Consider the following 14,511-nt stretch of genomic DNA (forward strand, 5'->3'; position numbering starts at 1 on the left):
AGACAGAGTTTCACTCTTGTTGCCCAGGCTGGAGTGCAATGGCTGATCTTGGCTCATGGCAACTTCCACCTCCTGGGTTCAAGCGACTCTGCTGCCTCAGCCTCCCGAGTAGCTGGGATTACAGGCTTGTGTCAGCGCGCCCAGCTAATTTTGTATTTTTAGTAGAGATGAGGTTTCTCCATGTCTTGAACTCCCGACCTCAGGTGATCCGCCCACCTGGGCCTCCCAAAGTGCTGGGATTACAGGTGTGAGCCACTGCACCCGGCCCAATTCTATTTCTTATACCTGGATGTTATATTATCCTGTGCACACCCAGTTATCAAGGGTGGGAATTTCTATTTAAGCTCTACCTGATTTTGAATTGTTTATAGATATTGCTTGCCTAAGTAAGTGGAAATAATGTAAATGGAAAATGAAAAGTCAGTTCTCTATTTCTATTGCTGGTTATGTTTAAATTTTACATAGGTCTTTTTTATACATGAGAAGTAGAAACCGATTTTAAATGATTAGAACTCTTAAAATGTCATTCATTATGTGCTTTTAAATATAGGTTCTGTCATATGTTGAAGAATCCATACACCATTAAGAAACAGCCTCTGCATCAATTTGTACAAAGACCACTTTTCCCGCTACCTGCAGCCTTTTGTAACCCAGGTAAAATTTCACCTCCTTTAAAGCAATTGTGTTTCAGAAACTAATGGAACTATGTTAGGATTTTGTGGATCGTAAAAGATGAGAATTTGTATATTTTCTATTTAGAAGCCTATAGAAAGAATGTAGGAAAAAAAGCCATATTTTTCTTATAGGCTTCTAAGTAGAAAATTTATTTGCAAGGACATTGTCCAATAGATCTATGAAATCTCAGTATCTTGTATAACACATCTGCTGCAACACAAGAGTTGCTCAACAAATAATTTCCAACATGAAAATATTGTAGAAGTTAAAATCTGACTGGGTGTGGTGGCTCATGCCTGTAATCCCAGTTCTTTGAGAGACTGAGGCAGGTTGATTGCTTGAGCCCAGGAGTTTGAGACCAGCCTGGGCAATACAGCGAAACCCCATCTCTACAAAAAATACAAAAAATTAGCTGGGCATGGTGGCGCATACCTGTAGTCCCAGCTGCTTGGGAGGCTTAGGTGGGAGAATCCCTTTAGCCCAGGAGTTCAAGCTTGCAGTGAGCCGTGATCACACCACTGTGCTCCAGCCTGGGTGATAGAGTGAGACCCTGTCTCAAAAAGAAGTTTCAAATGGGGATTGTGTTTCAAAGAATTCTATGTATTTCAAGCTACTGCTTTACTTTTTTTGGATAAGAATACCCTTAAAATCAGTAAATTTCTGGCTTTTATCCAGACTTTAGAACACAGGATTTTGAATGTAATAAAAAACTACATTCAAAAAAAAAAATAAAAACTTTTTTGTCAAAATTAATTACTATGGTTTTGTTAATAATCTTGATTGTTAACAAGATACATACTTGATTTTCTTTAATTTGGGAAATAGATATGATTTGAAAATAATTTGAAGTGTGATAACCATAATGTAGAGTTAGGGAAGTTTTAAGGGGAGAGAGTATGTGTGTCTGCATGTGTGCATGTATATAAATGTATACCTATATGTGTTATGGAGCTGTCAGCATATAAATTCAGCCTCTCCTTTCCATTGCTAGCTTGAACACATTCCGGTGGCCATACTCTGGCTGATTCTGGCTAAGGGCATGAGTTAAACCAGGGTAGACCTTACCCCTTTGGTAGCCAGGGGCCAGAAGAGGAACACTTATCCTGCAGACTTGCCTGACTGCTTGAATCACAGAATAGTTTATATATAAATACTGCACATACTGAGTAACTCAGCTGATTAAACCACTTTAATTGGACTTTTAAACTTTGTAGGACTGAAATATGTGGTCATATAGGCTTTTCAAATAGGAAATCTATTAATTTTAGTCATTGATATTGACTTTAAGCATCACTAATCTGTATTTTGGGGGAGTTTATGTCTACCTCCTTAGGTACCTATTAGTACCAAGCATAATAGGAAGAAATAGGCTGGCGTGGTGACTCATGCCTGTAATCCCAACACTTTGAGAGGCTGAGGTGGGCAGATCCCTTGAGCCCAAGAAGTTCGAGATCAGCCTCAGCAACATGGTCAAACCCTGTCTTTACAAAAAAATACAAAAATTATCTGGGCATGGTGGTGCGCGCCTTTACTGTCAAAAGTAAAAAGTTCTGTGATTATGTCATTCATCTTCATACTTTCTACAAGTACGTGCTCTTAAGTGACTTTTTTTTTTTTGCATTTGTAGTTTTTACCCTCAAGGATTTCTAAAAATTTTGCTTTCTGCAGGTATACTTTTTCTCAAATTGACTAAGTAGAATAAAGCCAGATTTTTTTTTTTTTGTCTTGGCTCACTGCATCCTCTAATGCCTGGGCTCAAGCAATCCTCTTGCCTCAGCCTCCCATATTGCTGGGATTACAGGCACATGCCACCACAACTTGTAGTTTTTTGTAGAGACAGGATCTCTGTTGCCCAGGCTGGTCTTGAACTTCTGCCCTCAAGTGATCCTCCTGCCTTGGCCTCCCAGAGTGCTGGGATTATAGGTGTGAGCTGATGCACCCAGCAAAAGCCAGATTTAATTCTTCAAATATTGGTAGAGTACTGTGTGCAGATTTTGGTTAGGAATAAATTATTAATACAAGCTGCAAGAAATGATTGATTCAGAACCAGAGTTAGAAGATTATTTACAGTAAGTGTTGGCAGCCCTTTCTTTAATGTGTCATTGAAAAATCATTCCCGGCCGGGCGTGGTGGCTGAAGCCTGTAATCCCAGCACTTTGGGAGGCTGAGACGGGCGGATCACGAGGTCAGGAGATCAAGACCATCCTGGCTAACATGGTGAAACCCCGTCTCTACTAAAAATACAAAAAACTAGCCGGGCGAGGTGGCGGGCGCCTGTAGTCCCAGCTACTCGGGGGGCTGAGACAGGAGAATGGCGTGAACCCGGGAGGCGGAGCTTGCAGTGAGCTGAGGTCCAGCCACTGCACTCCAGCCTGGGCGACAGAGCAAGACTCCGTCTCAAAAAAAAAATAAAAAAAGAAAAATCATTCCCTTATAGATTTTCAGAAGAATGTCTTACTAGAAATATACATATTTTAAAGAAGTACTTGGACATTGCGGTTATTTTTTCATTTTTAAGGAATTGTGTGGTTGTCTGATTAGGACAATGACTTAAGCAAAATGTATGGGAGTTCACCTTTAATTTTTTTCTTTATTCACGAAATGGTTTTACTTCAGCTAGCTGGAACTGCATGGCAGAGTGCAAAAATGACTCTCGGTTGTCAAATTAGAACCTTTTCCCTAATGGCTAAGAAAAGCATTTTTGTACCAACCATATGTTTTGCCAAATTTAAACTCTTTCAAATTTAAAATAAAACTGTTGCTTTTTGATATTTTATTCTCTCTCCTGAAATAGGTGATATGAAAATTAGAACAGGAAGACTGACCTTAAATGTATTTTCCTATTATGCTTGGCAATGTTAGATAAGGATTAGCAATATGTACGGTGGCTAAGAAAGTCAGCACCTACAAAATTGTCCAGCTTTGTATCCTGGCTGTCACTTAGTAGCTGAGTGACCTTTAGTCTCCTTATTATAAAACAAGATAAAAACAGTACCTCGTTGAAAGGATGTAAGGATTAAATGATATAATATATGTAAAGTGCTTAGCACCCTGCCCAGCACATGATAGGCACTGAATAATTTTTTTTTTTTTTTTGAGACAGAGTCTCACTATGTCTCACAGGCTGGAGTGTGTGGTGACTGGATCTTGGCTCATTGCAATCTCCCCCTCCCGGGTTCAAGTGTTTCTCCTGCCTCAGCCTTCTGGGTAGCTGGGATTACAGGCACACATCACCACGCCTAGGTAATTTTTGTATTTTTAGTAGAGACAGGGTTTTACCATGTTGACCAGGCTGTTCTCGAACTCCTGACCTCAGGTGATCCGCCTGTCTTGGCCTCCCAAAGTGCTGGGATTACAGGCATGAGCCACTGCGCCCAGGCACTGAATAAATTTTAATTGTTACACGATTGTCAATCTATTTAAATATACTGCTGTAAGACAGAGGATTTATTTTTACTCAGAAGGTTCATTTTCTTTTTTTTCTGAGACAGAGTCTCACTCTGTTGCCCAGGCTGGAGTGTAATGGCACAATCTTAGTTCACTGCAACCTCCACCTCCCAGGTTCAAGTGATTCTCCTGCCTCAGCCTCCCAAGTAGCTGGGACTACAGGTGCACGCTCCCATGCCTGGCTAACGTTTGTATTTATAGTAGAAACGGGTTTTCACCATGTTGGCCAGGCTGGTTTTAAACTCCTGACCTTGTGATCCACCTGCCTTGACTTCCCAGAGTGCTGAGATTACAGGCGTGAGTCACCATGCGCGGCCTTTTTTTTTTGAGATGGAGTTTTGCTCTTTTTGCCCAGACTGGAGTGCAATGGTGCGATCCCAGTTAACTGCAACCTCTGCCTCCCAGGTTCAAGGGATTCTCCTGCCTCAGCCTCCTGAGTAGCTGGGATTACAGGCGCTCGCCACCACACCGAGTTAATTTTGTATTTTTAGTAGAGATGGGGTTTCACCATGTTGGCCAGGCTGGTCTGTGCCTCCCAGGTTCAAGGGATTCTCCTGCCTCAGCCTCCTGAGTAGCTGGGATTACAGGCGCTCGCCACCACACCCGGTTAATTTTGTATTTTTAGTAGAGATGGGGTTTCACCATGTTGGCCAGGCTGGTCTGGAACTCCTGACCTCAGGTGATCCGCCCGCTTTGGCTCCCAAAGTGCTAGGATTATAGGCGTGAGCTATCATGCCCGGCCAGAAAATTCATTTTCTTTTCTTTTTTTTTCTTTTTTTTTTTTGAGACCTACTCTCTCTCTATTACTGGAGTAATAGAGTAATAACACAATCTCGGCTCACTGCAACCCGGGTTCAAGCGATTCTCCTGCTTCAGCTTCCTGAGTAGCTGGGGTTACAGGCAGACACCTCCACGTCTGGCTCATTTTTGTATTTTTTTAGTAGAGACGTGGTTTCACCATGTTGGCCAGGCTGGTCTCGAACTCCTGACCTCGTGATCCACCCACCTTGGTCTCCCAAAGTGCTGGGATTCCACGCCTGAGCCACTGCCCCCTGTCAGAAGGTTCATTTTCATAATGAATAATCAGGTCTGTTTAATAGTTTTAAAACTATTAAAACGCCAATACTGTCGTCCTGCAAGCTGTTGTCATAATAGCAAGATAGGAAATTAAAGATTGTGTTATCTCTTTATTGCTTTAGTGAATCAATTCTCAATCTAATCACGGTCCTAGAAAAAAGATATTATAAGAAAAGAGTCGGCGGGCACAGTGGCTCATGCCTGTAATCCCAGCATTTTGGAACACCAAGGCAGATGGATCACCTGAGGTCAGGAGTTCGAGATTAGCCTGACCAACATGGTGAGACCTCGTCTCTACTAAAAATACAAAACTTAGCTGGGCATGGTGGTACATACTGGTAATCTCAGCTACTCAGGAGGCTGAGGCAGGAGAATTGCTTGAACCCGGGAGGCAGAGGTTGCAGTGAGCTGAGATCACGCCACTGCACTCCAGCCTGGGTGACAAAGTGAGACTCCATCTCAAAAAAAGAAGAGTCTGTAAAGATATCTTTTAGGCCAGGCACAGTGGCTCACGCCTTTATTCCTAGCACTTTGGGAGGTTGAGGTGGGTGAATCACTTGAGACCAGGAGTTCGAGACCAGCCTGGCCAACATGGTGAAACCCCAGCTCTACAAAAAAATTAACAAAAACTAGCTGGCTGTGGTGGTGCACACCTGTAGTTCCAGCTACCTGGGAAGCTGAGGCATGAGAATTGCTTGAATCCGGAAGGCAGGGGTTGTAGTGAGCCAATATTGTGCCACTGCACTCTCGCTTGGGTACAATGTAAGACCTTGTCTCGAAACAAAAAAGATATATTTTAGATATCCCAGGAAGTAATTTGCATAGATTCTTGCTTATGTTGTATTTTGTTATGTTACTTACTATGCCTCTGGGTCTTCATTTGTAAAATGGGAATAAGAGTTCCTTCTTTACAGGGTTGTTAAGGCATAAATGCATTTAAAGCACTTGGGCCAGGCACGGTGGCTCATGCCTGTAATTCCAACACTTTGGGAGGCTGAGGTAGGTGGATCACTCGAGGCGAGGAGTTTGAGACCAGCCTGGCCAACATGGTGAAACCCAGTTAAAAAAAAAAAAATTGGCCGGGCGCGGTAGCTCAAGCCTGTAATCCCAGCACTTTGGGAGGCCGAGACGGGCGGATCACGAGGTCAGGAGATTGAGACCATCCTGGCTGACCCGGTGAAACCCCGTCTCTACTAAAAAATACAAAAAACTAGCCGGGTGAGGTGGCAGGCGCCTGTAGTCCCAGCTACTCGGGAGGCTGAGGCAGGAGAATCGCTTGAACCCGGGAGGTGGAGGTTGCAGTGAGCCACGATTGTGCCACTCCACTCCAGCCTGGGCGAAAGAGCAAAACTCTGTCTCAAAAAAAAATAATAATAATTAAAAATAAATAAATAAAGCACTTGGCCCCAGAGCTGGACATGATGGCTTACACCTGTAATGTCAGCACTTTATTTTGGGAGACCAAGGTGGGAGGATCACTCGAGGCCAGGAGTTTGAGACCAGCCTGAGCAACATTGGGAGACTTCACCTCCACAAAAAAATTTTTTTAACAAGCCTTTGGCCGGGCACAGTGGCTCACCTCTGTAATCCCAGCACTTTGGGAGGCTGAGGTGGGTGGATCACGAGGTCAGGAGCTCGAGACCATCCTGGCTAACATGGTGAAACCCCATCTCTACTAAAAATACAAAAAAAATTAGCCAGGCGTAGTGGTGGGCACCTGTAGTTCCAGCGACTTGGGAGGCTGAGGCAGGAGAATGGCGTGAACCCGGGAGGTGGAGCTTGCAGTGAGCCGAGATCGTGCACTCCAGCCTGGGTGACAGAGTGAGACCCCGCCTCAAAAAAAGAAAAAAAAAACAACCGCCTTTCACTCTGTATTTGGCGTATAATAAGCACACAATAAATATTTATTATTACTATTATAAATTGCTAACTTTATTGTCTTTAAAATAATGGTGGCACTTTGGAAAGAAGAGAATGTAGCATTTTACTGTATTAATGTCGGCAGTAAGTGATCTATGGTTATGATAGCGATTGGTACAAAGTCACCAAATAGAATATGTATAGGACTCCTGAATTATGAATATATATGTAAGACTTAAGTGTAGACTCTTTCTGTAATCTGTTTCATAACACAACTATTTAAATAATCAGAGTATTGGCTGGGCACAGCGCTCACGCTCTAATCCCAACACTTTGGAAAACTGAGGTGGGAGGATCGTTTGAGTCCAGGAATTTGGGACCAGCCTGGGCAACAGTATGAGACCCTGTCTCTACAAAAAAATACAAAAATTAATTAGGCGTGATGATGCACGCCTGTAGTCCCAGCTACTTTTGGGGCTTAAATGGGAGGATTGCTTGAGCCCAGGAATTTGAGGTCGTAGTGAACCGTGATTGTGCCACTGCACTCCAGCCTGGGCAACAGAGCAAGACCTTGTCTCAACAAAAAAAACCCAAAAAAACCCAGAAAACAAAAAACAGAGATTAATAGAAAACTCTACATACTTAAATATATTGACATATTTCTTTTTTTTTTTTTTTGAGACAGAGTCTCACTCTGTCACCAGGCTGGAGTGCAGTGGTACAATCTCGGCTCACTGCAACCTCTGCCTCCCAGGTTCAAGCAATTCTCTGCCTCAGCCTCCCAAGTAGCTGGGATTATAGGCGCCTGCCACCACACCTGGCTAATTTTTGTATTTTTAGTAGAGACAGGGTTTCACCATCTTGGCCAGGCTGGTCTTGAACTCCTGACCTCGTGATCCACCCGCCTCGGCCTCCCAATGTGCTGGGATTACAGGTGTGAGCAACTGTGGCCGGCTATATATTAATATATTTCTTTCTTATCTTTATAAATGCTTTGTCAGGGCAATAAAGTCTTGGGTTTTTCCCCAGTTTTTCTGATTTCTTCTGGTTCTGTGCAAATGAGCACGTCATAGTCCATAAACTTGTTAACTGTTTTTTTCTAGAATAACATTTTCTTCTTTTTCCTTTTTTTAGTGAGATACATGTTTATTCAAACACAGGATACTCCAAATCCCAACAGCTTAAAGTTTATACCAGGAAAACCAGTTCTTGAGACAAGGACCATGGATTTTCCCACCCCAGCTGCAGCATTTCGCTCCCCTCTGGCTAGGTATATTACTGTTTTCATTTGCTTTTACCAAGAAACATAAATAACTGACTTTGGGGTTAAGACAACTTTATTTAACTATTGCATTTCTGTGTGCACTGCATTTTTTTTTTAAGTGTAGAGAATAATTTCTTTTCAGATGAGAGATTTAAAAAAAAATAATAATAAGGCATATTATAGTGACTCACACCTGTAATCCAAACACTTTGGGAGGCCGAAGTGGGAGGATTGCTTGAGTCCAGGAGTTTGAGACCAGCCGGGGCAACATAGCAAGACTCCATCTCTACTCCCCCCCATACACACACACACAGAGATCCCATCTCTACTACACACAGACACACACACAAATTTAGCTGGGTGTGATGATGTGTACCTCTTGTGTTAGCTATGCGGGAGGCTGAGATGGGAGGATCGTTTGAGCCTGGGAGGTTGAGGCTGCAGTGAGCCATAATGGTGCCACTATACTCCAGCCTGGGCAACAGAGTGAGACTCTGTCTCAAAAAAAACCCAAAAACGTTGAGGAGGCTGAGGAGGTGGGGATCACTTGAGCTCAGGAGTTTGAGACCAGCTTGGGCAACATCAGGTGAAACCCTGTCTACAAAAAGTACAAACATTAGCCAAGTGTGGTGATACATGTCTGTAGTCCTAGCTACTAGGGAGACCAAGGTGGGAGGATCGCTTAAACCCAGGAGGTTAAGGAAACTATAAGCTGTGATGCCATGATTGTGCCACTACATTCCAGCCTAGGCATGAGAGTGAGACCCTGTCTCAGAAAAGAAAAATGAGAGTTGATATTAAAAAAATTTTCTTCTGAAGAGCGATATATTTGAGAGACCTATAGCATGAATAAATAAAGACTTATGTTTTTTCTTAAGAAAAAATATTCATCAAATTGATAAATATGGTAAATTTCCATTTCAGATCTTAAAAATCTGATTTTTAAGAATAATGAGAACTTGCTTTTTTTATTCATAAGGGTAGTTGAATTTGTAGTTCTTTCTAGATGGAATAATTTCTAAAATACTCTATTCAGAACTATAAATGAAAACTAGTCAGTAGGGACAGTTTTAAAATTCACCAGATAAAGGCATGTTTAAACCAGTAGTCCCCCCTTATCTGTGGTTTCACTTTCCCTGGTTTCAGTTACCCAAGATCAGCCATAGTCTAAGTATTAAATGGAAAATTCCAGAAATAAACAATTCATCAGTTTTAAATTGTGCTGCTTTTCTGAGTAGCATGGTGAAATCTTGCTCTGTCCTCCCTAGGGCATAAATTATCCCTTTTCCAATGTATCCATGTCATATACACTATCTGTCTGCCTGTGCCCTCCCCTCTGCTGACCCCCCCACACTGCCCTCTCCACATCATTGGTCACTTAGTAGCCATCTCTTAAAGTAGTGATGCTGGCATATTGCTGGCGTATTGTTATAATTGTTCTATTTTATTATCAGTGGTTAATCTCTTACTGTGCCTAATTTATAAATTAAACTTTATCATAGATACATATGTATAGGAAAAAAACATAGTACTTTCAGGGTTCAATACTACATGTAGTTTCAGGGATCCATTGGGGCCATTGGAATGGATCCCCTGGGGATAAGGGGGGACTACTGTATGTCAGAGATGATAAAGCACAGGGCCGGACGCGGGGGCTCACGCCTGTAATCCCAGCACTTTGGGAGACCGAGGTGGGCGGATCACGAGGTCAGGAGATCGAGACCATCCTGGCTAACACAGTGAAACCCCATCTCTACTAAAAATACCAAAAATTAGCTGGATGTGGTGGCAGGCGCCTGTAGTCCCAGCTACTCAGGAGACTGAGGCAGGAGAATGGCGTGAACCCAGGAGGCGGAGCTTGCAGTGAGCTGAGATTGCACCACTGTACTCCAGCCTGGGCCGCAGAGTGAGACTCTGTCTCAAAAAAAAGAAAAAAGCACAAATGATAAAATTGTTGGGATGAAGCTCTTTTTAACTGATAGAGAAGTTAATAATAAAGAATATTAGAGTCAGCATCAGTTGAAATTTTTGGGAACTGAAGCCTCAATCTGATTGCCAGGGATACTCGGAAAACAGAGCTTAGGTTACTGTTTCTAGACATACAGCCATTTTATATGTCTCATTTAAGGAACCTAGGGATTTGCTAAGCTCTGGAATTGTTTTTAAAATTTATAATTAATAAGTACTTTTTTTTTTTACTTAAACATATCACTTCTCAGAATATACCTTAGAGTGTTTGTTTTTCATATTTTATTTTTTAATTTTTATTTATTTATTTATTGAGATAAGGTTTCACTTTTGTTGCTCAGGCTGGTGTGTGATGGCATGATCCTGGCTCACTGCAACCTCCACCTTCTGGGTTCAAGCTATTCTCCTGCCTCAGCCTCCTAAGTAATTGGGACTATAGGTATGTGCCACCTTACCTGGCTAAATTTGGTATTTTTTGTAGAGACTGGTTTTCATCATGTTGCCCAGGCTGGTCTCAGACTCCTGAGCTCAAGTGATCTGTCCTTCTTGGCTTCCAAAGTACTGGAATTACAGGCTGTTTTTCGTACTTTTTTGATATAAGTCACAGTAAAAAGTGTTTTACATCATGTGTGTGTATGTGTGAGATACAAGTGTTTGATGGGATAGTTTTCACTCTTTTTTCACCCTTACAATAGATAATAGATTCTTAAATTTCCTTTCTTCATCTCTTTCTTTTGTTCTGTTTTATTTTATTTTATTTTTTATTTATTTTTTTTTTTGAGGCGGAGTCTCGCTCTGTCGCCCGGACTGGAGTGCAGTGGCCGGATCTCAGCTCACTGCAAGCTCCGCCTCCCGGGTTCATGCCATTCTCCTGCCTCAGCCTCCGGAGTAGCTGGGACTACAGGCGCCCGCCACCTCGCCCGGCTAGTTTTTTTTGTATTTTTAGTAGAGACGGGGTTTCACCGTGTTAGCCAGGATGGTCTCGATCTCCTGACCTCGTGATCCGCCCGTCTCGGCCTCCCGAAGTGCTGGGATTACAGGCTTGAGCCACCACGCCCGGCCTACTCTGTTTTATTTTATTAAATGAAACCCTGTCACTACATACATGATTCCATAACTCACTACTGGGTTACTACCCTAGAAGTTACTTGCACATGTGCCCAAGATATGTGCAGGGATGTATTTACTGTCATAGAAAGACATATGAGACATACAACTGAAGAAAGCAACTTGCAGAACAGTGAGTCCAATATGATATTATATATGAAAGCAAAAACCACAGAACAACAAATGCACTGACAAAAAGATCTGGAAGAATACACATGAAACTGATAACAGGATTTGGTAGGGGTGGTCAAGGGGCATTTAAATTTTATTGTTTGAAACATTTACATCAAGGATGAGTTCATATTTTGTATTAAAAATATAAAAGTAAAAAAGCCCCACTTAATTCAGTTATAGATTAGTTAGAGATTATTTCTGTCAGATGTTCAGTTGGCAAAATCTCTTTTCAAGGTAGTCTTTTGAAAATAGTCTGTTTAGGCCAGGTGTGCTGGCTCATGCCTATAATCCCAGCACTTTGGGAGGCCGAGGCGGGTAGATCAGGAGTTCAAGACTAGCCTGGCCAACATGGTGAAACTCCGTCTCTACTAAAAATACAAAAATTAGCTGGGTGTGGTGGCAGGTGCCTGTAATCCCAGCGACTTGGGAGGCTGAGGCAGGAAAATCACTTGAACCCGGGAGGTGGAGGTTGCAGTGAGCCACGATCTTACCACTGCATTCCAGCCTGGGTGACAGAGGGTGACTCCATCGCGAAAGAAAAAAAAAAAAAAGAAAATAGTCTGTTTAGTGCTTAGTACAGTGTCTGGCACTTAGTAGGTGTCAAATATTTGTTGAATGAATGATTGATAGTATAGATATAGCGGTCTATTCATTCACCAGGTGATGGACATTTCCATATTTTTCTGTATGTGTGGCTATTTTAAATTAAGCTGCTATAAAGATTTATGTACAAGTCTTTGTGGAGCATGTGTTTTTATTTCTTTTGGGTAAATAGTAGTGGGATTGCTAAATCATAGAGTAGGAATATAAAACAAAATTGGCCATGAGTTGATAATTGTTAAAGCTGCAAGAGATATGTGGAGAGTTTTTTTACTTTTCTCTGCTTTTGTGTATGTTTGAACTTTTCCATAATCAAGCATTTTAGTATCTCTTATTTTTTTCTTTTTTTGCAGGCAGTTATTTAGGATTGAAGGAGTAAAAAGTGTCTTCTTTGGACCAGATTTCATCACTGTCACAAAGGTAAACATAGGATTATATAAAATAAGACTCGAAATACTTTTCATTTTTTTCTGAGTCCAGTGCCTCTCTCTCCAGCATTTCCATTTTTCCATTTTTCTGTTCTTTAATTTTTATTTTTTATTTTTGAGACAGGGTCTTACTCTCTTGCCCTCTAAATGTCAAAAAAATCAAGCGAAATATGGTATGTTTTTCTTATTCTTTTTCTTTTCTTTTTTTTTTTTTTTTTAAGATGAAGTCTTGCTCTTGTTCCCCAGGCTGCAGTGTGGTGGTGCTCTTGGCTCACTGCCACCTCTGCCTCCCGGATTCAAGCGATTCTCCTGCCTTGGCCCCCCTGCCACCCCGAGTAGCTGGGATTGCAGGCACCTGCCACCATGCCCTGCTAATTTTTGTATTTTTAGTAGAGACAGGGTTTCGCCGTGTTGGCCAGGCTGGTCTAGAACTCCTCACCTCGGGTGATCACCCGCCTCAGCCTCCAGAGTGCTGGGATTACAGGCATGAGCCACCATGCCCGGCCAAAATATGCTGTGTTTTTCAACAGTCAAGACGGTATCTGCTAGAAAGGCCTGTTCCATTTTTTATGACTACTAGATTAATGGGACATGAACTATTTAAATTTGAACTCTGTATCCTTTTAAATCTGTTGATTGACATATATCCGCTGAACTTAAATCACTTGCCTGATAGTGTGTGAAAATTGCAAGTATTTATTAAACTACCTTTAAGCAATTTGAAAGGATTAGTCTGAGCTCTTTATGTCCTTAAAAGTGGACATACTGGGGGCCAGGCGCGGTGGCTCAAGCCTGTAATCCCAGCACTTTGGGAGGCTGAGGCGGGTGGATCACGAGGTCAGGAGATCAAAACCATTCTGGCTAACACAGTGAAACCCTGTCTGTACTAAAAATACAAAAAAATTAGCCGGGCGAGGTGGCGGGTGCCTGTAGCCCCAGCTACTCAGGAGGCTGAGGCAGGAGAACGGTGTGAACCAGGGAGGCCGAATTTGCAGTGAGCCGAGATTGGGCCATTGCACTCCAGCCTGGGTGACAGAGTGAGACTCTGTCTCAAAAAAAAAATAAAAAAAAAAAAAAAGTGGACGTACTGGGTTAGTGACATGTTAAATCTAGTCATCTAGTCTAGTATTCTCTTGTAGCTATTTATTTATTTAGAGACAAAGTCTCACTCCGTCACCCAGGTCAGAGTGCAGTGGCATGATCTAGGCTCACTGCAGCCTCAGCCTCTTGAGCTTAAGCAGTCCTCTCACCTCAGCCTCCCTGGTAGCTGGGACTGTACGTGCATACCACCACGTCCAACTAACTTTTGTATTTTTTGTAGAGATGGGATTTTGCCATGTTGCCCAGACTGGTCTCAAATTTCTGAGCTCAAACAATCTGCTCACCTTGGCTTCCCAAACTGCTGGGATTATAGGTGTGAACCACCACATCCAGTCCCCCATTCTTCAGTTTTCTTTCTTCCATATTTTTTAAGGGGAAGAAGGGATAAGCATTTTTTTAATATATTCAATGTCAGATATGGCACTAGTGCTTTATATATGTTATCTAATTCTTACAACTAGTTATAAGTGGGAAATTATATATTTTTAAAAGTTATTTAGTTCTTTTACATATAGCCTATGCTATATAAAATTTTTTATAGGTAAATTTTTTTTGTTTTTTTTTCCTATTTTTCTTGATTAGATTTAGTAAGTCATCTTTTAGCTCTCTTACTTTCATTATTTAGTTACCCTATTTGAAATTGCCCTAGCTCTGCAATTTTTTCTTAAGTGAAATGACGTAACCAATAGATAATATCTCAAGTTAGGGTATATATTGATACTTATATATGTATGTGTGTGTGTATCTATCTATCTACACATCCAGATAGATGGCATCTTGCTCTGTTTCCCAGGCTGGAATATAGTGGTG

At 41.8% G+C, this 14,511-nt stretch overlaps 1 protein-coding gene across 1 annotated transcript in view; it reads left to right on the top strand.

Annotated features, from left to right (window-relative positions):
• NFU1 (NFU1 iron-sulfur cluster scaffold) overlaps positions 1-12,646 on the top strand; it is a 19,757-nt gene extending 7,111 nt beyond the window's left edge. Inside the window, exons 2-4 of the mRNA XM_011945513.1 lie at positions 551-654; positions 8,194-8,329; positions 12,526-12,646. Of these exons, the coding sequence (XP_011800903.1) occupies positions 551-654; positions 8,194-8,329; positions 12,526-12,646 (361 nt within the window). The remainder of the gene's footprint in view (positions 1-550; positions 655-8,193; positions 8,330-12,525) is intronic.
• The last annotated feature ends 1,865 nt before the right edge of the window (positions 12,647-14,511 follow it).

Source organism: Colobus angolensis, unplaced genomic scaffold (assembly GCF_000951035.1).
Source record: "Colobus angolensis palliatus isolate OR3802 unplaced genomic scaffold, Cang.pa_1.0 Scaffold24, whole genome shotgun sequence".
In the NCBI taxonomy this organism is placed as follows: domain Eukaryota; kingdom Metazoa; phylum Chordata; class Mammalia; order Primates; family Cercopithecidae; genus Colobus; species Colobus angolensis.